At 38.9% G+C, this 27977-nt stretch overlaps 2 protein-coding genes across 6 annotated transcripts in view; both read right to left on the reverse strand.

The window, feature by feature from the left end:
• Positions 1 to 519: 519 nt before the first annotated feature.
• On the reverse strand, positions 520 to 5180 carry LOC128535776 (5'-3' exonuclease PLD4). Its single transcript, XM_053509825.1, has 8 exons — positions 5028 to 5180; positions 3281 to 3401; positions 3061 to 3188; positions 2767 to 2967; positions 1417 to 1556; positions 1171 to 1333; positions 949 to 1045; positions 520 to 725 (listed from the first exon to the last, which is right to left on the reverse strand). The coding sequence occupies exons 1-8, from the start codon at positions 5178 to 5180 to the stop codon at positions 520 to 522; spliced, it is 1209 nt and encodes a 402-aa protein (XP_053365800.1).
• Positions 5181 to 5795: 615 nt separating this feature from the next.
• The window catches only part of cep170ba (centrosomal protein 170Ba), a 39262-nt gene continuing 17080 nt past the window's right edge, over positions 5796 to 27977 (reverse strand). Inside the window, exons 8-20 of one of the 5 annotated variants that reach the window (XM_053509453.1) lie at positions 27337 to 27813; positions 20686 to 21542; positions 19455 to 19631; positions 17157 to 17286; positions 15593 to 17080; positions 12998 to 13130; positions 11329 to 11464; positions 10954 to 11076; positions 10771 to 10859; positions 9826 to 9919; positions 9695 to 9746; positions 6956 to 8666; positions 5796 to 5838 (exon numbers count right to left, since the gene is read on the reverse strand). In XM_053509453.1, the coding sequence (XP_053365428.1) occupies positions 8470 to 8666; positions 9695 to 9746; positions 9826 to 9919; positions 10771 to 10859; positions 10954 to 11076; positions 11329 to 11464; positions 12998 to 13130; positions 15593 to 17080; positions 17157 to 17286; positions 19455 to 19631; positions 20686 to 21542; positions 27337 to 27813 (3953 nt within the window). In that variant the 3' untranslated portion in view covers positions 5796 to 5838; positions 6956 to 8469. The other 4 variants (XM_053509450.1, XM_053509452.1, XM_053509454.1 and 1 more) reach the window with 4 other exon arrangements.

A 27977-nucleotide genomic window follows, 5' to 3' on the forward strand; every position in this document is an offset into this window, starting at 1 on the left:
CCCACCAACCCATCACGGGGAGAACATGCAAACTCCATGCACACAGACGGGAATCAAACCCAGACCCTGGAGGTGCGAGGCAACAGTGGTCAAAGCCACCGTGCCACCTGGCACTGCTGCTTTCCTTCACAGTCACCACTTTGAGAGCCACGGGTTGAAATTTCGACAACAGTGACTATTCATCTTCATTTCATGTCATTTTCAATACATGCTTCACAATAGGCATTTATTTTATTTTCGATTATTTATAAATGTCTATTGCTTTTATTAAGCCTGTACACTTTGCTTATGCTTAACTGTGTGTGTCAGTTTTCTTCTTATCCACTCTTACTACAATGAAAAAACTGTTATTAAAGTGCTAAATCACAAAAACGTTACTATCCCTGTAGTATGCAGCTCATGGTCATTAAGAATTATAATACAGTATAATATACAAGCCTTTCCTTTTGGCATTCCACTCCATTTCACCTTGTGTAATAACAACTCTTTATACTGAGTGTATTGATTGATACTGTCCATTTAAGCTTTAGAGAAAGCACAGTCAGGGTTGTGGCCCAGTTGTTCCAGTGGCACTGCAAATCTGGAGCTCCAGTCCCGGTCAAATACAGCAGTCAGCTGCCCCAGGAACGTGTCTTCAGATGAGGGGGAATGCAAAGCATCTTGGGAAACCACCAAGCCGACACCAGCGGTAGTGTTAAAGTAGTCTGCAGACCAGTTAGAGGTACCTGTGAAACATAAACTTGGTATAATCTCTAGATTTGGAAGATATAACTCTATAGGTTTGGTGATCATAGAGTAGTGTACAGATGATGTAATAGGGATTATAATCACTGTGTTGATATAAAAATGAACGAAAAATAATGGTGCTTAAAGGTAAAGATTTACTTCTGTATTGATTGATTAATAGAATTTTAACTCAATTGAACATCTTGGGAGTTGATAACTTACCAATATACGCAACGTTATCTGTAACCATGTATTTGTTGTGGTTTATCCTGCTATAGGGTATGTTAGTCTCATTACCCGCTGGAACGATAAAAAGTCTCTAAAATGTAAAAATAAAGAATTCACGTTGACTGCAATCGTTAGAATTAAAATATATTATATATTGATGTACTGGAAAAGTAGCTAAAGTGAAAAAAAGCATTAGAAAGTTCCTTTTGATCTTACCACTGCTATCCTGTTAGCTGGCGCAGTGTTCAGGGCATTGAGAGACCTAAGGAAGGGGAGTACAGAAGAGTCGCTGTCACGACCACAGCTGATCAGGAGACGCATGGAAACGTTCCTCTCGAACATCGCCTGTATTAGTGCATTTTCAAGAACGGGCCAGTACCTAAACAAAAACAAGCAGTCAATACATTTCTTAATTGTAAAGCGGAAAATGATCCATTTACAGTATGAATAATCAAGATTTACCTGTTATGGTAGTAAAACTTGGATGCAGGAAAGTATTCCATAACTGCTACATGAATGAACTGCTGTGCCTGGCTGATCACTGACAAAATCGCGTCCAAGTCTTTGGTGCGTGAGTCCGGGCAGAAGGCAGGAGGAGAATTCTGAGTTAAGGGGAAGAAGGGAATTGTTGACCAAATACAGGCCACAGTACACAATAATATTTAAAATCATCTTGTTTGGCCAAAAGTCATAATAGTTCACAGAAAATGTTTTCAAGCTTTATGTTTTTCATTCCATTCCAGCTTTAGTCCCCCCCGCCCCTGCACCTTCACTCTTCTGTAAAAGCTTTTCACTAGAAGTTGCAAGAAGGCTGTGGGGATTTCACCCAGAAGAGCATGAGTTCCCTTTTTCAATCTTGCTTCTATTCGAGGTTTGTTCCTCATCTCATTGGTTCTGGTTTATCGCTTCCTCGTTAAGAATTAATTTCTTAATTTAAAGGGCACGTATTATGCGAAATTCATTTTTCATTCATTTTTGGACATGAAGGCACATAGAGAGGCAGCAGATTATTTGTATGTACACTGCATACACGGAAATGTGAATTTAAAACAAGAAGAAACTTTCAGGAAGGCCAGAATGCATGATGCATCATCTCTACATCAATGATTTCTAAGACTATTCTAACTTGTGAAAACAGGGTATAATATTGCCTTTAAAGCATACCTGTGAGACATACAGTGTATAGTTCCAGTGAAGCAGAATCATAATACTACAGCGTACTAAGACATCATAGATAATTCTGTGTTTCCAGCTTTGTGAAGTGTGGGGAAGACCACATAAGATGGTCAGGTGTCCACAAACTATTGGCCCTATAATGCATCTAATCTTGTGGAAATAATTATATTAAATTTTTTGACAACTAGTGATTTAAATATGAAAACCTGAAAATATGCTATATTATATTATATTATATTAAAACAGTGATGCTAGTAATACTAAGCACGAATAATTAATACTGACTACTTATTATTCTGCATTGAAGGGGGACAAAATAACATGGTCTTTTTTATCTAGCACTACACTGGTTTGGTAATATTATCATGAGACAACATAAAACTTAGCAGTTGCTATATTGCTCAATATGAAGTGAAAGAATCAGCTGCCTGTCATTCTTTCTGATCACGCTGTCTGTTAAACAAGCTATATATATATATATTGCACAATAATGAATTTAGTATTCCTTACTCTTACTTCAATACTTAACCAAACAATCATTTACTATGTTATGGCCAGGAAAAAAACTGGACACTATCTGCTTCTAAGCATCAAAAAAACAAGAAAAGAAAAAAAATCAAATCCACAGAGTATTACCGAGATGTAAACTCTACTGGGCACATTGCTGAGGTTCACATGGAGAGGCTGGTCTTTATTAATAGAGGTGTTATAAGAAGAGGGCCATGGATCTGGTATGGTAGCATTGCTCTGACCCATAACCCAATATGACTGGTAGATCTTCTGGAGGTCTGTGGCCAGACTGGTGCAGTTGTAAATCACCACTCCAAGTTCCTTCACCTTTAATCAAAACAAATACATCAAGTTCGACTGCTTCAAAACTTTCTGCCACACATACTGTACACAGTTGATACATTTGCTTATCCCCTGTACCTGTGTTAAAGATCTCCAGTCCATGTTAGCACTGCCGATGTAGATATGTCTCCCGTCCACAATCCAGAACTTACTGTGAAGAATTCCTCGTGTCAGTTTGCCAAAGTTAATTCGTCTGACGTGTACTCCTAAAACAAAAAAAAAGAAGCGATGAGAACGTAAAGCCACGATGCAGACACAATGCAAAGCCATCTGTGATCAGCATATGCTCTTCATGCACCATATTCTCTCAGAATGTCCAGGTCTGTTGAGTTGGCCGCCACAGAAGGGATGCTGCTCACGGCTCTTACGGACACGTTTCTTTTTGGCAGCACTTTTAATTGTTCCAGTAAGTCTCTACCCTGCAGAGCAAACACACATTGAATGAACAACACATTACTTTTAAGCTGTCAGATGTTATACTATAACCTAACATCCCTAGTATATTAACGATGTAATAACAAACGTAAGTAACAACCTACTAATTGTTGGATTCTCAATTTGTCAGAACAGAAGGTGTTATTTTGTCTAGAAGTAGTAAAGTGAGCTGTAATTAAGATCACAAGAGTGTTTTAAAGCACCCTTTCTGATACATTGTAACAACTTTTAAACACAGACTTGTATGGCAGATACGTCACAAAGATTAACTTAATGGGACTGCTGGTATGAGGAAGTATTTGAGGAAGGAGTCTCCACTGTCAGCACTTTGCAAAAGTCTGGAAAAAAACTGTAAATTAGGTCTTCAGTGTTTACATAAATCAGCCAACAAATATCATAATAGCTAAATCATATATCATCTTATACCTGCTCATACTATATAAGGCTTAACCTGTAAAGAGTCGTAGGAGGCATGGAGCCTAAACCAAAGACTTGGGGCAAAGGGTACCCATTGGACGGGGTGCTTGTCCATCACAGGGCACAAGTATACACACACACTATGAGCAATTTGGAAACACCAATTAGCCCAATTTGCATGTCTTTGGACTGTGTACCTGGAGGGAACCTACCAAGCATGGGGAGAACATGCAAACTCTACATACACTCTAATTGTACACTCACAATGAAGACATATCAGAATGACTAAAATGACTATAAAGTGCATTTCATATAATAGGTCCCCTTTACACAGCACAGTGGCTTAGTGGTTAGTCTTGACGCCTTGCACTTCCAGGGTCCAGGTCTGAATCCAGCCATGGGTCTGTGTGCATGGAGTTTGCAAGTTCCCTCCATGCTTGGTGGGTTTCATCCGGATACTCCGGTTTCCTCCAACAGTCTAAAGATTTGCATATTAGGTTAATTTGCATTCCCAAATTGCACATAGTGTGTGAATGAGTGTGTGTGCCCTGCGATGGATTGGCAACCCGTCCAGGGTTTACCCCGTCTCATGCCCTAAGTCTTCTGGAATAGGATCCTGTATACAGTTTAAAGTGGAATAGTAATAAGTGAGGTCCACTTTAAGACTTTTGCAAATGAAAACAACACAACTTTCCTTGCTATTTTTTTACAATTTCAAATGTAATCTTTATCTTTGTTGTGATATATACAGAATAAGGCTAGAACGTGCTGTTACACATAAATTAAAGAAAGAAAAAGAAATTAAAAACTAAAATCGTCTTAAATTAAGTAAACGAGAGAGAGCGATTTTGTACTAAACATCAGCAGGGCTGTGATGTGGCCACCCACACAAATTGACCAGACCATGTCTGTTGCTAAGCTACAGTTATTGTAATTAATAATTATTAAAACAATAGTAAAACTGAATAATACATATAGTTAAATGTCCCAGTGCTGTTGTATTCTATATCAGCATCCATGTCCAATCAAATGACATGGTCAGAATTAAGTGTTGTATAAAATTATTTCCAGAATATCCAATTTGTACATGATTACATAATTAATGCATCGGCTTCATAGTTGCGGTACTTGGATAATGAATAATAAATTACTAGATTTTGAGACTGAGGGGATGCAGAAGGATCATTACTCACAAACTGGTCAGTGGGAGACTTGACACCGATGTCCTCACCAGTAAGAGACCAATAAAACGATGCTATATCGACCTGCTCGGTCGCTGTAGACAGAAGGTCTTTCCATGCCTTGTAGATCGGTACTCCAAAAGTCACATTGGTTTCATAGCCCATCCCTAAAGGGATACTCTCAACCAGAACTATCCTGTCCAATAAAAAGCCATACTGTATTTGAATAAAGAACTAAACACATGAACAACCAAAGTCTGTATGAACTGACTGGAGTTGGACCTCACCTGCACTCTTTAGCATCATCAGATTGCTTAAAATCTAACTCTGGTTGATGAGAGGTGTTGTGATTCACAGCACTGTTAATCTTTTCCTCATTTTTCATCTCCTCTAGTAAAGCAATGGCAAGTAAGACCCCCAGGATGATCAAACATCCTGTGGCCACTAGTAGGGTTTTAGTTCCACTCATGCGCTGTAAAAACAGATAACCAGTTAACTAAAATTTAATGAGGGGAAGAAAATCCACAAAAAAAACAAAAGAAGCCAAAAACAATCCTCTTCTTACCCGCTTATTGGGGACATAATTGTCATGTAAAGATTTGTATGGAGAGGACATTTCATAGCCCTCTTGATAAGTAGATGCACATGATCTGTAGAAATTAAAATGTCATCCTAATCAACATTAGTAAAAAAAAGTTTTATTTGTTTACTACATTTATTACCAAGTAATATAATATTTCCAAGTACTGAAAAGAAGAATAATAAAAAACAGAAAACTTACGAGTACATGGTAACAGCGTATATCTGGCTTGCCTTTCCTTTTCTGTAAATCAGTCACAACAATAGTGTAACATTTAAAGCTTCCAGAGACTTAAGTTATTCTTCCTCTTTTCAGTTCTTCTTTTCATATATATATATCGAACATCTGATGCACCCAGAATACACTTGGGGTAAACACACCTGTCCCATGTTTCCTATTTAAGATCTTGCATCCATCTTAATCTGCTCTATAAGAGCAGAGATTAAACGGATTGAAAAGATTAAACAGATTGTTTTATATTATATATATATATATATATATATATATATATATATCACTTTTTTTCTTAAACAGCATGATGTCTTTAAATTTGTGTTCAAACTCTGGGGAAATTCAGCCAAATTCTCTGGGCTTTCCAGAGACCACACACAAACACTACACGAGAAATAGCTGTATGGGGCTCTCCTTGTTATATTTAATTGAAAAAAAGTCCCTTAAAAGTGCCTAACTGTATAACTGCATATCATACAATGAGAAATAAAGGGACAATTCTGTGACAATACAATAAATTTTAGCACAAATGATTTTAATTTTAATTTAATTCAGAAAAAAAAATCCATAAATTTACATTACATACAAAATAATAATTTCGAAAAAATATATTGATAAATCACATTAAAGATTTTACATTTTTACAGCACAGGCCTGTAATTTATTTATTTATTTAAATATCAAAACACTGCATAAAATGGAAAATGTAGTGTTATCATAAAGCATCTGCTTTTTTCTGTATTTTGGCTTTTTGACCAAGACACGTTTTATATTGAGTATAGTTTCAGGTGGTCATGACAATAAAGCTGTAATCTTAAGCAGCACATTTGTTTGTAATATCCATTTCTTCTCCTCCTTGTACCAATGATACATGTCATATTTAGACAAATTAACGGTCGTTTCAGTTAACAGTGTGCATTTTTGCTTGTTTCAGGTTAAACTCTGAAACTCTTCTCACCTCATGAACACCCAGCTTATGCAACAGTGTGTATAACATTTTTACATACAGTACATTCAATAAATCAAACATCTTTAATCTGCTTACTATAAAAAAAAGCAGGACCAGAACACAAGATGCACACGGTCAGTGCAAAGGCATATCATTCCATACATACTGCATGTTACATACCTTATAAAGACAGTCAGTGAGCTGGTACACTTTTGTCTGTCACAATAACAATCAAACTGCTATCAGCGATGCTCCCAGAAGATTTTATAGAAATAACAGTAGCATAACTGTTTCCTTATTGCCTTGCTTTGTTTTGCAGTTTCGCTTTCCCTTTCTCAATGGGATTTCACATTTCTCAGTAAAAGGAAAGTGACTAAGAATTTATGATGTTCAAACATAGTTACAGAGACAAGTGAAATGGGACGGTAGACACAGTTGGAATTGGTATATTGCTATTGTAAATGAACACATTAGACGTACACCAAACAGCCATAACATTATGACCACCTGTCTGATATTGAGCCCTTTTGCCACCAAAACAGCAATCCACTGCGTTCTGACACTTTTCTATGAGAACCAGCATGTCGCAGTAACTACAGCAGCTGGAAGTGGACAGGATATACAGTATTAGGCAGCATAATTGTTCTCCAAGTTGATGTGTTGAAAACATGACCAAGCGTTAGGACTTGAGTAATTTCGACAAGGGCAACAATTGTGATGGCTGGACATCTGGATCAGATCAACTTCAAGACTGCAGCTCTTGTGGGATGTTCCCAATCTGTAGCGGTCAGGACCTACAAAATGTGGTCCAATTAAGGAAATCTGGTGAGCCATGGATGGGGTCATGAGTGGCCAAAGCTCACTGATGCATGGGGAGCTGGCTTGCGTAGTCCGACCCAATATACTGTCAGAGCTAAAGCAGCTCCGGTTGCTGAAAAGGTTTATGACGGTTCTCGTATAAAGGTGTCAGAACCCACGGCTCATTCATATTTTGCTGGCAAAAGGGGGAACCTACTAAAGATTAGGTGGGTGGCCATAATGTTACGGCAGTCTTTAACAAGCCATAGCCTTAAATATATATAGCCTTTTTAACTCAAATTTATATACAAGGAATGAATGTTTATTGTTCTGTTTAACATTTAAGGACTAGGATCCAAAGGACGGGCAGAATTACAATTCAATTGGTCTGGTGTAGTGTCTTTAAACTGGCTTTTTAAGTGTTCAACAACAACAAAAAAATATCAAAGTGCACAACTCACTATTTTTGACAATGTAATAAAGAAAACCAAAGGACACCGATGCAATACATTCTTTAATGATCCCATCATATAGAATACCCAAAAAACATTGAATGCTTTTTTTTTTTCATTATTTCATCACCTCGTATCAATCACTGCGGAAAAAACAAAATGATTAAACTGAAACGCAGTGTCCTTATAAATACTTTACAGTACAAGTATGGTATTAACATAAGTGCCTGTACCGTACGGTCTTGTATTGCCGTGTAAGAGGTGCTCTTTCACTCACACTCTCATGCACAAGTGCAAATGTGCACATTAATACCGAATCCCAGATTTAAGGCACAGTCCAGAACAGATTTATATATCGTTGGTCACTAGTGTACAAACGAGCAGCTTTAATAGACATAGTATACAAAAAAAGCAGGAATTTCGAAGGACCTCCTTACTCCCATTTTACAGAACCCTACCGTCAGTCCCCCTACCAAAGCGCTGCGTGCTGCCCGTGGATCCTGAAGTCCGCTGAGAAGCGCCGGCTCTCCAATCTCTGGAAGAAGCTCTAAAGCTACTTCGACCTGCTGAAGAGTGGCCTAATACAGGCGAAGACTTGACCAGATTTACATTTCCACTGGGTTCAATAACTGTGTTGATGACTGCACAGGAAACAGACGCGAGTGTTATTGCTATCAATCTGATTATAATTTAGTATGTTTGATTTACGATACAGTGCATCAGTATAATGCTATTGCATTATTGTTTTTATTGTAACTTGTACACATGAACCTGTATAGCAAACAACAAAAAATATTTGTTTGGAAAATGAATTAAGTAAATCTATCTATTAGAAGGTGTTTATTTAAAGGGATGGATTGTCTGTCTTAAATCTAAATTAAGTTGCATGTAGGTACATTACTACAGGTCTTGGTCGTGGGTCAATCCAGTTAGCCATACGGCAAGTTCCAGTAAACGGAAAAACTGTTAAAGTTGTACTAAACACACAGAATCTTAAAAACTTTGGGAAGCATTTCTGCATCAAATAAGAGAGGCCCTGATTACCTACACTGTACTGGCATTGTTCTGGATGACAAACTTCATGGTCAATGTGCAGCAGGACAATTTATAACAAATTAGACCAATGGTAATGTTCTATATTTATAGGCAACCTTAAGTTTAAATTGAGGCAATCTTAAAAAAGTCTGAACTGTCACTTTAATGTTTATTAAAGGAGTCTCATGGCACATTGTAAATCCTAATGACGGAGGAGTTTGTGGTTTATGGTGTCACATGAAAAGCTGTATATTTACTTTTATTATCTTCAAGAAAACAAAGGACAGATGTTTAGAGTTGCTTAAACAAGTAATAACAGGAACTAACTGACTCAGTCCTGTGGATCTTTCGCGACATTACATGTCACTATAAATAGATAAAATATGAAATTATTCATGAACAAATTAAAAATTGTAATCTTTGGCAAACAAGTGATGAAACACTTAGGTACTTCTTGTTATAGAAAACATATCTACTTTAGAGTGATAACAGCCTTCTGGTCACATGTGCAGGGACTATTTTTTTCTATAACTGTATTGTTATTCCTTATACAGTATATCACACTCCTTAACGGAGTGTCCAAGTCATGCTTGAAAACCACAAAAGTGAGAAGTGACGAACACAATATACTGACCTTCTAACCGCTTCTGGATTCCCCTAAGATCCCGAATAATAGACATTATTTCCTAAATAGAGAAGTAGCATGTTAAGAAATTACAGGAACATAGATAAATCAACACAAAGAAGATGGAGATGTAAGCAAACCTTGTTTGGACTTTCCAGAGGCGGAGAATCATCAGCAGCATCCAGCATTGTCTCTATTTCCTCCCACTCCTCTGTCTTATTATGGAACAAAAGCCTAAATACAAACAAAATAAGTAAGATCTATTCATAAAGCAGCCTATAAAAAATGTTTCTTAAAACTGTCTTGAAGCCGAAGCACTATCTAGATCATGAGAATAACGCTCAAGTGGTGAATGATTGTGTGTACTGTTCCCACAGACGGATACATCTCTTCGACAAATTGGTGACAAGTTCTTCTTTTACACTTGCTGAATATTCACGGGAAAGACTGCAATGGGCTCCAAGCCACTTCGGCCAGGATCGTCATTCAAACTACTGAAGCTTAGAGTTTCATAACTGTACTGTACTTGAAGTCTTCAGTAAATGTTAATCAGTTTTACGCCCTCATTCATGAGAAAAGTCCCGGTTTGACTTGAATGCCCCTCGTATCTTTTAGGATTATTTGCAATGTTTATTTATTGTACATTGCGTAAATAGTATTGTTTATAACAGTAGGCAGTTCAATTCCTGAGTCTGATTGTTCAGGACTTGGCTATAATCATTATTAATATTATTATTACTACAGTAGCTCTGGTTGTAACATGGGCATGGCTTTTTCATGTTAACGTAAAACACTAAATATAAAAGTGCACCCTTTCAAAAATATTTTTGTTTCTATAGTAACAATATATATGTGGGGCCTTAATAGACTAATAATAATAAAAAATGTGCTTTAGGTAAACAGAGTTTAAAAGACTTTTGTTATAACCTGTTAATATGTGAAACATGTTGGTAGTAAATTAAAGAGTTTAACTGTTGGCAAATTGCTGCAGTAATAGGACCAACACTTTCATTTTAACACTTTTTTTTTTTTACCAAACATGTTCCTGTTCATCAGATGTGTAATCAAACTTCAAATTAACATACTTGATCTTCTCAGTAAGTTGCTCAGTGTTTTCTCGTATAGCCATGGAAAGTTGGGAGACCGGATTCAGCATCGAATTATCCAGAGCAACCTGAAGCCAAACAGAAAGAATGAAGTGCATATGTACAGAAGGACAGGTTAATACACAAGGACAGAAACAATATGGGGGTTTAAAGTTAAAATACCTGTTCCTGTTTATAGCTCTGGTGTTTGAGAACTTGATCACTAACAGATTGGTCAGGATTCCTGGACGTAGCTGCACCTTGTAGAACCTTAGGATAGTTTACACTGGTCTCAGGATTCTGTTGCTGTAACCAAAAGCCGATTAAAGCATGAGGTACAGTACCCTATGTGCAGTTATGTGTAGTGCACGTACGCCATAATAGAATGTTAAAGCAAAATTTCTTGGATCTAACCAGGAAGTGGCATTGACAAAAGCATTTTTTTAGACAAAAGAAATAAAACACAAGCACACAACAAAGGCATCTTGACCAACAATCCAAAACAAGTCTAGGAATGCAGAAAATATTTAAAAGACTATAAAAGAAATGTGAGGCTACCTCTTTGCGTGCGGATACAGCAGATACCGCTTCCACAGCCTCGGCAGAGGCAGAATTCTGAGTTTCACCATCACCAGCAACATTATGAATTTCCTGGGCCAGGATTGCCAAGTCTTTAGCCAGGTCCTGACTCAGCCTACCATAGAATAAACACAGCTGGATTACATTAAATCCGTCATGACTATATACTACATAACCAGATGAAAACTAAACTGAATACACATACTAAACCTTTTTTTCCCAGATGGTTCAAATGGGCAAAAATGTTAATTGTAAATAAATAAACAAGCTTATGATCAAATGCTTATAATAAAAGAAAAGGTTATTAAACTGTTATTAAATTACACATAATACTTTAATTGTTTTAATTCACATTTTGTCCCCAATTTTGACCCCAATTCATCCTTCTACCGATATGCTCACAATCGCTCCTCTGAACATGTCCAAACCCCCTCAATCTGGCCTCTCGGACTTTATCTCCAAAACATCTAACGTGGGTTGTCCCTCTGATGGACTCAGTCTTGATCCTATCCATCCTTGTCACTCCCAGAGAGAACCTCAACATCTTCATCTCTGCTACCTCCTGCTCGGCCTCATGCCTTTTCTTCAGTGCCACTGTCTCTAAGCCGTAGAGCATCGCTGGTCTCACCACTGTCTTGAACATCTTTCCTTTCATTCTCACTGATAATCTTTTATCACACATTACACCTGACACTTTTCTCCACCCGGTCCAACCTGCCCGCGCACGCCTCTTTACCTACTTTCTACCTTCTCCCAACTGCTGCTATAAATTGTTACTAACTCTTAAATTGTGCCAAGTCTACTTGCAGGTACTGCAGATAATCATACGACAAGACTTTCGCTAAGAGTGTCTTAGGGTGACTCTTTGTGATACAACGCTTGCCAGTATCGGCTAAGACTTTTTCGGGCATGCAGAATTATGATTTTTTTTTTTTAATGACCTGTAGGTCTGCTGTAGTTGCCTTCTACTGTACGTTTCCTTCTTTTGTCAATTGTAGCCAATCAAAGGGTTACAAAAACCCAGAGAGACCTATGGCAGAGCAATTTTTAAACAGAAAATAAACAGGAGTTGTAAAAACAGAACTGCCAAAATAAAAGTCTCTGGCAACAGCTACACATGCTATGACACCACAGGATTACATGAGCTAATGATGTGAGTCTGTACTTTGTAGAGCTTCGTACACCATTACAGGGTAAAATACAGCTAATTGGAAGTAGTATTTATTTATTAAATACTATGCATTTTTGATGGTGTTACATTATCAGAAATCAAGCCTCCGATCTACCTTTTTTTCCACTCTGTGAGAGAATTAGTCTCAAACCGACTTATTAAACACGCTTACACAAGACTTAAAACACTGCAAGCAACTGAAAGTTAAAAATCACACGCAACCATGCGCTTGCAGCCACTCAACCTGTACGCCCACTGTCAAGCTGCGCTTCGAGACTTGGGAGGCATTTGATGCAGGTAAAACGTCACGGTTTCTTTAGAATCCTACAGGTGCTACACGCTGTACTACTTACACATTTTTATCCCATGTGGTAGGAGTGAAATATTTATGAAGTTTGTTTAGAAATAATAATCATAAAGGGATATGTGCTGCTTAGTTAAATGTTAACTGAAAAAAAGTTATTTACTATTTGTTACCTTGCGATCTCTGCACTGTGGTTTGTCCAGTTCTGGAAATTGTCGCTCTCATGTCCTTCCCCTTCAGAGTCTCTGCTTCTGGCTGGAACCCGAAGCTGATCAGGAGTCTGGGTTCTAGAGCTGTGCACGGATCCTGAATGGTGGGAGCGTTTATGTTTAGGAATGCTATAGTTAGGTTCATACTCTTCCTCGGATGTGGAGGCGTAGTCTGAGCCCTTCTGGCGTCGCCGGGAGCCTTGCCCCCAGGCAATTTCATTGAGAAGAGAGAGAGAGAGAGAGAGAGAGAAACACCAAAGCAAGTAGATAGAGAAGGAAAAGAAATGAGGAGGAAAAGAAAGTGATCAAATATATGAAAAGAACCCCAAATATCAGTATACCAGGTTACACTGAAAAATAGGATTTAATATGACCACAAAGTGCTCACACACTCAGCGGTCACAACGTCAGTCCACTGAATGCAGCACTTTCACTGGTATGAATCTCAAAGTTAAATTAGTATTAGAAACAAACTGGAGAACTAGTAAAACAAACTGTTAGTTAATCATATTAATCAACTGGTAAGTATAAAGGATAAACCTCTATTTTAAGGGACATATAAGGGGTTATCCAAAGTCTTTATTCATAAATACAAATATTACTACTGTGTGAAAATTACTAATAATTGCATTATAATTTGACAACATGCAACATAAAATGTATTCAATCATTGTAGAATTATATCATTATATATGTATACACACAGTATATATACATATATATATATATATATATATATATATATATACACATTTTTTTTTATACTTTAATACTGTATGTGCTACATATTCCATATTTTAGCCATCACTAATTGAGGGTTTACAATATTTAAATCAACTTCTATTTATTGCCACATTGACTCCAAAATAGATATTTTATAAAATATTAATATTTTATAAAAACTATATATATATATATATATACATAAATGTGTGTGTATATATATATATATATATATATATATATATATATATACACAGTATATATATGTATGTATACATAAATATAATATATATTGTGAAATTAACAGAATCACAATGCAGATCGAATAACCACCTAGGTATCATAATAATATTGTATTAGGTGATTCCGATCCCAAGTAGAAATGCAGGTATTTATGAATCAAGTCTAATACGTGTACAGTGGAACCTCGGATTACGAGCTTAATTCGTTCCGGAAGTGGCCTCGTATTCCAAAACACTCGTAAACCAAATTTAATTTTCCCATAGGAAATAATGGAAACTTAAATTATTCGTTCTACAGCCCAAAAAAATAAATACATAAATATAATTAATACAAAATATAAAGTAAAAATAAAACAAATTAACCTGTACTCTACCTTAAAAAAAAAGTAAAATTAAACCCCGACAGATAAGGGTTTTCGTTTGTGCATGCATAGAGTGTGTGTGCAAAATGTGCGCGCGCGCGCGCACACACACACACACACACACATTAACGGATAGACCGTTTTTAAAACCATTTTAAAATTAGCAAGGAACATTCCTAGTCACACTCACATGAGCGCATACTAACAGGATCACTGCTGTAAGTAAAACAACAACATCAAAAAACAAATTAAACAGCTCCTCACCTTTGAAAACAATCGCGACAGAGAGAAGTTTGTGTGTTTATTTGGCAACCTGAGAGGAGGGGGGGATGAAGGGGGGCTCGTTCGCGTTTACGGCCCCCTTCTCTCAGGTTGCCAAACAAACACACAAACTCTCTGACTTACACAGACACAAACACGCACACTCAAAAACACTGCAGGCACTAAGACCCAGCAGGGGAGACGATAGGTCTCGGCTTTACAGCTCCCCTTCTCTCAGGTTGCCAAATAAACACACAAATTCTTCTCTGTCGCGACTGTTTTCAAAGGTGAGGAGCTGTTTATTTTTTTTTTTTGTTCTTGTTGTTGTTCTACTTTACAGTAGTAATCCCGTTAGTATGCACTTACGCGAGTGTGACTAGCGATGTTCCTTGCTAATTTTTAAACGGTTTTAAAAACGGTCTCTCCGTTAATGTGTGTGTGTGCGTGTGCGCGCGCGCACACGCACATCTCACACACACACACACACACACACACACACACAGCGCGTGTGTGTATTCACCCAGCAGGAGAAACGATTACCTACAATTCTGCTGCAAGAGAGAGAAAAACCGTTGGCTCACTTGTGATGACGTAACGCTCGTTGTTAAAACAAGAAGCGCATGCGTGAAACATGATACTTGGTGCTCGTTAACTAAGACAATGCTCGTTTTTCAAGTAAAAATTTATTAAAAATTGTTGCTCGTCTTTCAAAACACTCGTAAACCACGTTACTCGTAATCCGAGGTTCCACTGTACTTCTAAATGTTAAGTTTAATATAAAAAACTATAAACACATTAACCCCTTATATGGTCCTTAAAATAAACCTTTTCCAAACAGAAAACCAATCGTCCCCAAAAACACTGCACAAAACATACATGGATGTGGCTACAACTAAAAATGTATAAAGGATGAAACCATTGTTTTAATATGTAACGAAGATAATTAACTGAAATGGTGTCGTCGTACTCACTAGCTGTACTGCTGGCATATTTGGCGCTGCTGGATCGGCCACGGATGATTGGCTGCCTGACCGGTGCCCCAGAGCCCTTCTGCGTACCAGTCTTGATGTCAGGTACTGAAGCCTTACGTGTTGACGAACCAGACATTGCTTCTGAGCGGTTGGAAAAGCCAGTCCTACCAGTCGAAGACTCTGTGTCACTGGGAGTGGTGAAAGAGCTGGTTCTCCTTCTCGGCATGGCCAATATGTCCAACCTAGAAAGCTTTTTACTCTCGTTTGTTCTGGCGGAAGAAGAATTGGCATCAGAGTTCTGGGAAGCGCGGTCAGTCTCTGTACCATCGTTATCGGATGCATCGCCTAGGCGAGCACGGCGTAGCATGGACGTCCTTGTAGGCTTTGGTGCAGACAGGCTGCCGGAGCGAGCTAGTGCTTGCATCGCTGCTCCTTTGGAGGGTCTTCTGGAGCTTTCACTTTGAAGAGGGATAGTATACTTCCTATGAACAGGTTGGGAGCTGGATTCCTGGTCAGAAACAGCATCAGACCACTGGGAGGTCTTACCGGATTCCTTTAAGTAATCTGTCGAGCTAACCTTGGAATTCTGAGACTGAGGATCTCCATGTGACTGGAATGAGTTCTGCTCTTGGGCATGCTGACTAACAGGTTTTTTCCCTTTCAGGAGCTTACTGAGGATCATTTTAGGGGCAGAAGTGGCAGAAGTTTTACTACTACGCTGACTGACCGTACTGGACGTGTCAACATCTGATTCCCCGGAAAGTGAGTCCTCCACAGGGCAGGAGGTACGGGGGCTCTTCCGCATTTGGACTTTAGCCTCTAAAACAGAAAGTACATTCTCGGTCTCTTTAAGGTAAGACTGAGTGTCTTGGTTGCTTACACCCTTGAAGACGTTTGCATAATTGCCAGATTCCAGACTTGAGATATGGGGCAATCTCATGAAGTGAATGTCGTCACTGGAACGATGTTTGGTAAAGCTCTCTTGTCTAATGAGTGACACCGCATTTTCCACGGATGCAGAAGCATCCTTGTCAGGTGGAGAAACACTGGAATCACCAGACCTGCGGCTGCCATGATGTCTAGTTATGGTTGCTGTAGAGAACTTTGTGGTACAATCTTGATCCTTTCCCATTTGGTCTGCTGTTACACCTTGCTTAAATGTTGTCTGTTCTGGTTTTCCACTGGTATCTTTTCTACCCTGCATTACGATGGAACCATCATCTGACTTGCTAGCATCGCTTAGACTGTCTGGATCTAATTCACCAGTGACGTATAGTTTCTGAGGATCTTTTTGTATGTTTTTCTCCACATCATCATATGTCAGGTAAGATTCTGACTGTACATGAATACTGGGTGGTGGCACTTGCTCCTCGCCTCCTGTGGGCAACTGAGGTAGAATTCGTCTTGCTCTAAAGGTCTGGCCATCTTCTGCGCCTGGGCTCTCTTTGGTTTGGTTCTGCATAGACTGAGCCATAATTTGTCCAACTCCTAAAAAATAAATTAAAATATACTTTAATTATTGCTTTTCAATAATCTATGAGCAAGAATAAGGATGTCTTACTACCTGAACCATCCATCTGTGGAGAAATGTTGATTTGTCCTGAAACTGGACCGGAGTCTGAGTAGGTGTCAGCCAAACTAGTCCAACGTGAAACCCATTTTTTGTCACCTACAGTCATGACCTTCGACCATTCCTGTAAAGTGTCGGGGGAAAAATGACAACATGGAAGCCACATATCTAGTAAAATAAGGTCACTTCTAATTGATTTGTATTTACCATCAATGTCGGGTAGCCTAAATTAGTTTAAATCAAAGCTAAATATTGATGTTATACTGATTTACATCATCTTGTACACTACATGTCAGTATAAAAGAATGTCAACTTGAAAGTATTTTCTGATTTGCATCACCCATCACCAAAACCCCATGTGAAGGAAAGAAGACTACCACCAAATCACAAAAAATCGCTTTGAGAAAATCACAGAAGAAGATTAAAAAGTTAGTGCTGCTACAAAAAGCAATAACGGAGGCCAAGCACCTGGATGATAATTATGCCTCATGATCAACACTGACAATAATAACTTTTCCTCAGCATCAAAAAAAAAAAAAAAAATGCACTGGATATCACTCAGATCTTTCTCTTGGTATGAATAACAAAAACACTTAAATTTTAATTGAACACACCAAACTCAATAAATCTGTCACTATTTCTGCACTTTCACTCCAAATTTATTTTTTATTTAATGCAAAGACTCCCAGAAGTGCAGACTCAGCAATACTAAACTTTACCACTAGATTTGTAGTAAAGAAATATATATAAACATGTAAGTGTGTGTGCGCGTGTGTGTTTGACCCCCTTTTGCCTTCAGAACTGCCTTAATTCTACGTGGCATTAATTCAACAAGGTGCTGAAAGCATTCTTTAGAAATGTTGACCCATATTGATAGGATAGCATCTTCCAGTTGATGGAGATTTGTGGGATGCACATCTACACAGATGATTGCATTACTGAGAAATTGAACAGGTGTTCCTAATAATCCTTTAGGTGAGTGTATATATCAATGGCAGCTGCGCTAAGACTACAAGGGAAGCTCTGCTTCCTCTACTATGTCAGAAAATAAATGCTCATATATGCACTGTCATATTTAAATTGGTTTTAATAAAGTGCGCTAGAACGCGTTCAACCTCATGACTGGCTCGTTCAAAATCAGGTATTTATTGTAAATTGTTTGACGCGATTTTCTTGTCACACATTTCCGTGCAGCACAGCACGTTAAACCCTCCTGAAGCCCAGCTTCACTGGAGCTCTATGGGCAGCACAGGGGAGCTTTTTTTTTAACTGCAGGAAAGCTGGACGGTAATTGGATAAATGCACCAAAATCGTCACTTTCAGGGAAGCTCAGCTTTTCTGGGAGTGAATGGAGCAGTGGGCGGGCCAGCTCGCTGAGCTGCTGCATGATGATTGACAGCATGTCTTAAGTATACATCAGCGCTACAGAAATTTGAGTTTAGTCCCATGCGGATTTGCAGGTAAGGTGGTAAGAAGAACTGCTGCACTCTGTATTGTTTGCTGGTGATATAAACCATTTTTTTTGTACAAATCATTTCTTAAATAATAAAAAACATATTATAGCATTCTTGACTTTGCTCCTCGTTTCAGCATTGTAAAGTTAGTTCGTTCATTTAATTAAAGTAGCTTGTGGAAGGAGAAACTAGCCAGCTAGCCAGCTGTGCATAATGGCAGACGCAGACTGTGCTAATATTGCGGACCTGCTTTTGGCAAAACCATTTAGTACAGTAGTCTTCCTTAAGAGGAGAGACTCAGAGTTAAACGGCAGGGCAGACCAATGCTCAAGATTGATTTGGTGCAAAAATCAGGAAAAAAAACCAGGTCTTTTCAGCTCTCCTGATATGACAAGGTAAACTGGCTGACTGGAAGTGCTGTGACAGAAAATGTACTGTTGGCCATGCCTTTTGACGAATCCTTCTCAGGGAATGGGATGTGTTTGGTCAAACGTGGGTTTTGAAGATCTGGGTAGCTTTGACAGGGCATACAAAAAGCATAAAAAGTGCCAAGAACACAATGCATTTTATTATGAAGGCCTAATGAGCCTCCCCTTTTTCAAAAGCTAGCAGCCGCCACTGATAATATATATATATATATATATATATATATATACACACACACACACACACACACACTGTATATATACACACAGACACACACACAGATGCTTGACCCCCTATAAGAAATAAAAAAATAATATTATAAATAATAAATTAGTGGTAAGTTAAGCCAATCACTGAGATTTTGACAGATGGACCCATATAATTAAATATTAGAGCCCAGTTGTAATGTTACCTCTGCTGGACCCGTGGCTGGGTCACTACAGCCTGGATTATGGCCCAATGTTGGGTCAGAACTATTCTTACTAAGTGGAAGGCTATCCTGAGCCTCTCTGTCACCCTCTACAGACCTACACACTGATGGTGCTGAAGGCTGACTGCTTTGCTCAGGGCACTCAAGAACACCAAACACCTGTCAGGAACAAAGAATGCGTGAGCCACCATAAGCCGGCAAAAGGTTTGACGGGCAGAAAAAAAATTATAATTTGATTGACATAACTTTTCAGTTTTTTGTGTTTAATGTCTGCTCAGTATACCTAAAAACTTAAGAGCCATCATGATCATAAAGAATTCCTCAAATCAGACTTTATGCTAAAATATTTCGTGTGAAGAAAAACCTTTGCAACCTGAACGATAACAGAAAATTTCATAATTTCATAAATTTGTTAATGATAGCAAAAACCTCACATGATTGTGCATCGCTAGGATCAGATGCTTGGATCATTTCAACACTTTTTATTGTTCGTTTTTTCATAGTTCACAGTTGAAGGAGAGGACAAGTTCCCTTTCATGTCTGTTCCGTCTCAAAATGTATTCCTCATTTTTGATTTGATGCTATATCTGGACATTTATAAATCTACTGTGTAAATGTTTATTTTTAGTGCTACACAGATTTATGTTTTAATTAAACGATTAATCAATTATTGGCAGGTCTAAATAATCAAACATTTCAATCTGCCATCTTCAGTTGAGGAAAGCATGATTGTCAAATTAAGAAATAAGGTATTAATTAAATAAATCTCTTAGCATGGACACTTGCACAAGATTAAAATAAGTAAACAAACGCACAATTGAAACATGTAATTGCCTGGAAGGATTACCGAAATTAGTGTCAGAGTAACAATGGTACTGTAACGCATTCTGCTCGGTCAATAACTTTTGGCAGTTTTGATGCACGGAAAATCTGCGCGCAAGAAGAAGGAGAAAACGCAAGTACAAGACTTTAGGGCTGTAAACAAGCATTTTTTGATTTTACTGAAGCAAATCCACAAACAAGCAGAGCACACATGCATTTTTGCATCAGAGCAAAAGCAAACAAAACATATCCTCAGGCAATAAGCAAAGTTTTACCCTAAAGGTTTCTCACCAGGTAAGCTAAGAAACCATTAGGGTGCAAGTAGGATGTAGGGGTGTGTGTGTTGGGCGATGTCACTCATCAAACTTACCAGTGAATAAAAAAAACATACCTGATCAATCAGGTTACGTGCCTCCTCCACCTCTTTATCAGGTCCATCTGTCTCAATGGTGTAGGTACCAGCATCGCTCAAGGTGTCGTCTTCCTCTTGCCTGGATCCTTTAGGGGTGCGTTCTTCTGTGTGACTGGTAGACATGGATGTATGCAGAGGTCTGGATGTTTCTAGCTGTTGGGAAGGTGATAAGACACGAGTCTGATCCATGACTGAAGAATAGGACTGAGCAGAATGATCTGCTACCACCAAGACCATGCCTGAAGATTTGGAGTGTGTAGAGGATGAAGACTTCTCTGACTTGGAACTGTGTTTTGACCCCGTGAGAAACTCGCTCATGAAATCCAGTGCCAGTCTGGATTTGCGACCCACGCTTCCAAATGGTTTTGAGGAAGCTGAGCGAGAAGAAAAGTTGGAAGTACTAGTGAGATCGCTCTTTTCTCTTCTCAGCATTCCAGGTCTCTGAGAATTGTCGGAACCTTTGAGAGGAACAGTAAACCTCTGAGTAGGTGTGCTCTGTACAAATGAGGAGGTTAGACCATCTCTAGATTGCACTTGTGCTTTTGTCTTTTCTGTTCTTCTTTTTAGGGCCACATGAGATTCTGCTGGGGACACGTTACTGGTAGAGGACTGAGAACGACTCCTGTGTGCATCATCATCAAGGAAATTAATGACAAAAGCTTGCTGGGGGTCCTTTTTTGGCTGAGTCTGATAACGTGGTGTGGAGGTCATGGGAGGTTCCTCTTTCTCTGGAGGTGTATAAAGTTGTTGGGAGATCAACTCTCTTGAGAGGTCCTGAGGATTTGAAGCAGGATCCTCAGGGTCGCTTTGTGTTTCATCCTCATGATGCTGTCCATCTGACATAATAAATAGTGAGGACTTTATGAACTTTTTTAATGATAAAATTTTAAATATCAGGCATAAAATTGAGGCTTTGAAACCGGACACTTGTATATTAGATTCTACACTGACACATTTTCTTAAACGGATAGTACCAGCAATAACAGAACCCCTGTTAAGAATAATTAATTCCTCACTCAGCATTGGGTATGTTCCAAAATCTTTTAAATTAGCAGTTATTAAACCGATTATTAAGAAACCTGATCTCAACCCCTGTCAGCTGTCCAGTTACAGGCCAATATCAAACCTTCCATCCATCTCTAAGATTCTCGGAGCAGCTATGCTCATATCTACATAGAAATAGCATACATGAACTGTATCAGTCAGGATTTAGGCCTCATTACAGCACAGAAACAGCACTTGTTAAAGTAGTAAATGACCTCCTATTGGCCTCTAATCAGGGTTGTGTAACTATGCTTGTTTTACTCGACCTCAGTGCAGCGTTGATGACACCATTGATCATGGGATTCTTCTTCAAAGATTAGAAAATGTTGTAGGAATTAAGGGGACAGCCCTCTCCTGGATCAGATCCTATTTGACCGATTGTTATCAGTATGTAGACTTAAATAGTGATTATTCTGCATGCTCTCTAGTGGAGTTTGGTGTTCCACAGGGTTCAGTTTTAGGCCCACTGCTTTTTTCCCTATACATGCTTCCTCTTGGCAACATAATCCGTGAACATGGTACTAGTTTTCATTGTTATGCTGACGACACACAGTTATATGTCTCAGCAAAACCAGATGAGAAAAACCAGCTTACTAAAGTTGAGCAATGTGTGCAGGACATAAGAAATTGGATGCTAATTAACTTCCTTCTGCTTAATCCTGATAAGACAGAAGTTCTATTCATAGGACCGCATACAGCTAGAACTAAGATGTTAGATCACACTGTAACTTTAGATGGTCTTTGTGTTCCATCAAGTGCAACAGTAAAAGACCTCGGTGTCATTACAGATTCCAGCCTTTCATTTGAAGCACATGTAGATAATATTACCAGGATAGCATTCTTACACCTCAGAAATATTGCCAAGATAAGAAATATACTGTCGCTAAACGATGCAGAAAAACTAGTTCGTGCTTTTATCACCTCTAGGTTGGACTATTGTAATGCCTTACTGTCTGGTTGTTTAACTAGATGCATAAACAAGCTTCAGCTAGTCCAGAATGCAGCAGTGAGAGTTCTCACTAGAACCAGAAGATACGAGCACATCACCCCTATCTTATCTTCACTTGTCAGTACCACGTGTTATGAAAACTACAGCTGGGGGCAGAGCTTTTTCTTACAAAGCCCCAAAATTATGAAATAGTCTTCCAAATAATGTTCGGGACTCAGACACAGTCTCAGTTTTTAAAAACCTATTTATTTAATCAAGCATTTTTATAAATAGATTTGTCTTTGGGTAAAGGGGCAGATCTAGGGCACTCATGGACGTAGAGTATTATGGTGAACTGGTATGTTTAGATGCTGCCTTCCCCACTCTCATTGATCACTCAGGTTTGTTGACGGTGAGGTGATTGTTTGCTTTATATCTCAGAGAGCCCTCATGTCTTTGTTTCCTTCTGGCTCCTCCCCTTTTAGTTATGCTGTTATAGTAAGTCTCGCTGAAATCTCTGCTTGCACTCTACACTAAATATACATTCACATTATGAGATTGCGACCATACCTAACTGTTATCTCTTCTCTTCTGCTCTCCCCTTTTCTGTTCTCTCTCCCCCATCTCTCTTCCCCATCTCCCCCTCTCTCTCTTCTCTCTCTCTGTCGAGCTACACATGTCATTTCTGAGCTGCCACTGATCCAGACTCCCTCTGCCCTCCAGACCTGTCTGAACCATCCTGGTGCCCCGCTTCTGTGTTTCTTTGGGATGCGTCTGGTGTCTGGGGATGGTTTCACTTTACCATAAAGACGATTCTGGCCTCAACTGTTGTTGACAGCTGTTTCTCTCTGTCGCCTGTGGCTTGCTCACCAGGGACAATCTGCTCATCTTGATTCATGCACACTTACTTTCCATACAGACTTAAATAATTCTTTTGATTGTGTAACGCTACTTTGTGACAATGACAATTGTAAAAACACTATACAAATAAAATTGAATTGAAAATTAAATTGATTTAACAAAAAAGGATAGATAGATAGATAGATAGATAGATTGTGACTTTAATCATGGCATGACTGTTGGAATCAGATGGTTGATGGCTGGTTTTATTATTTTAGAAACTGAATTTGTGATAAAGTCCTATCATCTGAAGATCGCGAGTTCGATACCTGGGTGATGCTGTAACCTCTCGCAGCCAGAGCTCTAGAGAGAGCTGATTGGCCGAGCTCTCTCAGAGGGGAGGGATTAGGGGTGCTCAGTGAATAGCGCTGTCCTCAGAGTGTGTTACGCCGCCCTCAACCATTTTGGAGGTAACACGTGATTATCTGATTGATAGAGTAGCTTAATCTGAGAGCCCCCTAGTGACGGGGAGGAATTGGACACGACTAAATTAGGGTGAAAATCAGGAGAAAATCCCCAAAAATATTATACAAAAAAAAAGAAAATTCACCAAAACACTTTCTGACGAAAGTGGGAAGGCTATGTCATCTGCTGTTTTAGCCCATCCACCTTAAAGAGTCATGCATGCTAAGATGCAAAAAGTAAAGAGATGTAAAGAGTTACTCCAGGCTTTTGGTCAGTTCAGACCAATCTGGTCATTCTCTAATCTTGCTCACAAACAAGGTGTTTCCTCACAGGATGTTTTTTTTCCCCAAACCATTCTGTGGACTCTGTGTGTGTGAACATCCCAGAAGAACAGCATTTTCTGAAACCAGCCCATCTGGTATGCTGATACCAACAAACAGATGTACCAGATATAAAGCATTTACTGTGTGCATGTGAGAAACAATTTCAGGATATTTTTATAAAAAGTAAAAAAAAAAAAAAAAAAAAAAGGTTTTCCAGATTTAAAGGAACAGTGTTTAAATTGCTTTGTTAAAATGTCTATCAGGGGCGGGGGAGGTAATAGGAATTCCTTTGGTGGTTTTGTGCTATATGGATTATTTTTAGTAACCAAAGCAGACAAATTTATAAAAGTGAGTACAGGGAGGTGCGAAATCCCTCCACATACAGTAGGGGATTTTATAGAGTTTGCAAAGAGAGCAGTTGCACCACCTACTGTTGCATTTCCTTCATTTCTAAAATAAAAATTAGTTGGTTCCCAAACTACCAATCATGGCCCCATGTGGGGTAGATTAATTTACAGATGGGATTATGAGAGAAATTCTTCTTATTTTCATTTCTTTTACAAATAATGTGAAAAAACATGGTAGCATAAAACCCTACAGTACAAACAGACAAATTTCCCCATCCATCTACCTTTGCTAAACAAACTACTATTTTTTCTCAAATCATATCTGAAGGAACACTAACTAGGTTTTCTATCACTGTTATTATTTACTTCGTCAAGACCTCTGGAATAGTCTTCAATACAGAAAGGCCCGTCTACTGGATTTTCTAACTTAGTAAATACAGTGGTGGTCAAAAGTATTCAGACAACTTATGTCATGTATTACAGTTCTTCCTGTGCGCATAACTGACTTTACTAATTAGTTTTAGTCTATCTAGCTAAAGAGTAGTGTTAATTACAATCCGCTAGTTTCGTTAAGGCAGTGCATTGGTGTAATGGAGTCCCACCTGGACCTTAAATACAATTGGTTTTTTTTATATCATTATCTGAAACACAGCCTATAGGACCAAGTTCTCCCCAGTTGGGTTGTTGGGTTTCCTCCAACAGTCCAAAGAAATGATTTTCCAAACTGCCAGTAGAGTGGGAGTGTGTGGGAGTGTGTGCGAGTCTGTGTGTCCTTGTGTGCCCTGTGATAATTTGGCAACCTGTCCAGGGTGTGCTCCGCCTTGTGCCTGAGTCTCCTGGGATAAACTCCATACATTCATTTTTATACATTTTAGCTTAAATTTTTAATAGAAATTATTTTATACTATATTACCCAGGTAACTGTTTTCCATATGCAGGATGCATGATCTATTTAAGAGTGTACTCCCACCTCAAACCCACGTGTGTGTGTGACTGACTTCATTTTTAGGTCTGTTTCATCTCTGGGTCATCCGATCACCAGGCCCATATTTAGCATTTTCACGGTTATGCATAATCTTTATATAGGATTGCCAGTTAGGTATATTGATTAAAAAACGTGCTATTGTGGCTCTCATGCAGCCAATTTTCACGTGTCTTTTTTCACAGAATGAGATGTGCCGCTGGCCGAACACTGGTTCTCTATACACTTGTTTGTGCATTGTAGCGACATGTTTCTGCACGTGCACCCATGAAGACGGAACACTAAGGGTGTTTAGCTCTCTCCGAGTGATGAGTCAGAAAACTGAACAATACAGACAATTTTTCGCCCATCATTCAGGAACTAAATGTGGAAAGCGCAAAGGAAATCTTTATATGGAAAATAATAAAGATGTATAACACGCTTTCATGTGTATCAAAAACAAGTAAATATATAAATAATTTAGAAATATTATTTTACATAAATACTACATATTCTTAAATGTAAAAGGCTTTCTATACTTTCATTATAACCGTGTATTGGAAAATGCAAACTCTGCAACTCTGGAGCCGAGTTCAAGGTGAGATTTCTGGCTGAGGGTCATTTGAGTCGATGTGATAAGCTGTTAACTGCTGTGAAGAGGAAAGGTCCAGCCTGTGTTGTGAATGTGGATTAGAAGGAGGGGCTGCCAGGTTGGTTTTGGCGCAGTGGTGAAGGAGATCACTAGTTCGATTTCAGGGTGATGCTATAACCTCTGATAGAGAGGAGCCGGAGAGCTGATTGGCCGCATGAGATGTACTTTGCGCTCTCACATCAATCACGGCTCTACAGCCAGTCACGGGCATCTGTGAGCTCACTCAAGCAGAAGGAACTGATAGCACTGTCCTCCGAGTGTGTTATGACGCCACAAACGGTGCGTGAACGAGCGAGTTCGAAAAGATACGGCTGGCATCAGGAGGTTCGACCCTTTCTGACTGGTAGCAGAAACATTGACAGGGAACGTACCAATGACTGGTGGAAATTGGATACTAAATTAGGGACCGACAAGGGAATAATAAAAATTAAAATGTAAATAATAATAATAATAATAATAATATGTATCAACAATGGCCCTGAAAAATCTAAATCATAATGGTCGACCCATAGTCTCATGACGAAAAGGAAGGTTGGCCGCTCCAGGTGTTTCCGATGCCTTTACAGTGGAACTTACCCTTACAAACCAACCCTTACAAAATTTCATCTTAAAAAAAAAAAAACATTTGCAAGAAATTGGCATCAGCATACTAATCACTTTTGCCGAACGAATTGAACCAATGGCTAAGTTGCACGTACATCCGGAAGCTGTTCAAAACTTGTTTGCGTCAATTGAAGGCCAGGCGAAGCAAGTTTACGTATTTTTTTCAGTCAGCAAAAGCTGTTTCGACAGAGTCAACCCACAAACCCATCAACGCTGCCGTCAGTACGAGTTCAAAAGCTATATGATCGTTTTTTTGTAATATTGGCAATATTTTTGGGTGGCTGAACCGGAGTACAGAACATCACCTACAGAATGAATTACATTCTTATGCTGAGGTACTGCCTGATAAATACATAGTCTAACCTCAAGCAACTCGAATGAAAAGTGTAAACTCAAAACAATTGCACTATTAAGGAAAACTAACTTCCATAATCTGTGCACAAACATTCCATTTTTGCAAAACTCACCTTGCAGAGTATTTCTGCTTACGGAAATGTCACTCTTGGCGGAGTACAGATCATCTGACCTGGAATTTCTACCCATCATGCTCGTGTCGGTCTGCACCAGCCAATCAGCCACCTTGCTCTCAGATGACATCACCTCTGTCGGAGTGACAAACGACTCCTTGCTGGGGTTCTTGCGTTGGCGGAAGGAGAATTTTGTAACATGGTCTTTGATTTTAATCTTCCCTGGAGTGCAGTCGTCAAACTCTATGGTAAAGGACGCATGGCTCTGCACCACAGGGGGTGTAGGTGGCGCTTTGTTGGCAGTGTCTTTTGTTGGGATCTCCTGGACCTCTTGCTCTGTGGTTTTGGACTTTGACTGCAGTTCCTTGGCAGTAATTTCAAAGTAACTTGCATCTCTTCGACTGGAGGAAACGGTCTTCTCTTGATGTTCAGGGGAGGGTCCATTAACCTCTTGCCTGGAGTCTTCCTTCTGTTTGTCTGTGAAAAGACATTAGCGCATAAACATTAATCTGGAAACTAGCCACAATGACTTAGTAGACATTTTATGTTTTAATCCAGCTTTTAAAGATTTCATTTCAGATTTAGTCTCTGTTCCGCTGTTTTGACAACCTCCACTCAACAGATTTTGGAACACATACTAA

This window comes from Clarias gariepinus, chromosome 13 (genome assembly GCF_024256425.1).
Source record: "Clarias gariepinus isolate MV-2021 ecotype Netherlands chromosome 13, CGAR_prim_01v2, whole genome shotgun sequence".
Lineage (NCBI taxonomy): Eukaryota > Metazoa > Chordata > Actinopteri > Siluriformes > Clariidae > Clarias > Clarias gariepinus.

Coding starts and splice junctions, on each gene's coding strand:
- LOC128535776 (XM_053509825.1), bottom strand. CDS start 5,180: ATGGGCTATGAAACCAATGTGACTTTTGGAGTACCGATCTACAAGGCA. Junction 2,968..3,060: donor ACTGGAGATCTTTAACACAG/GTACAGGGGATA, acceptor TTTTGATTAAAG/GTGAAGGAACTTGGAGTGGT. Junction 1,334..1,416: donor AAGTTTTACTACCATAACAG/GTAAATCTTGAT, acceptor GTTTTTGTTTAG/GTACTGGCCCGTTCTTGAAA.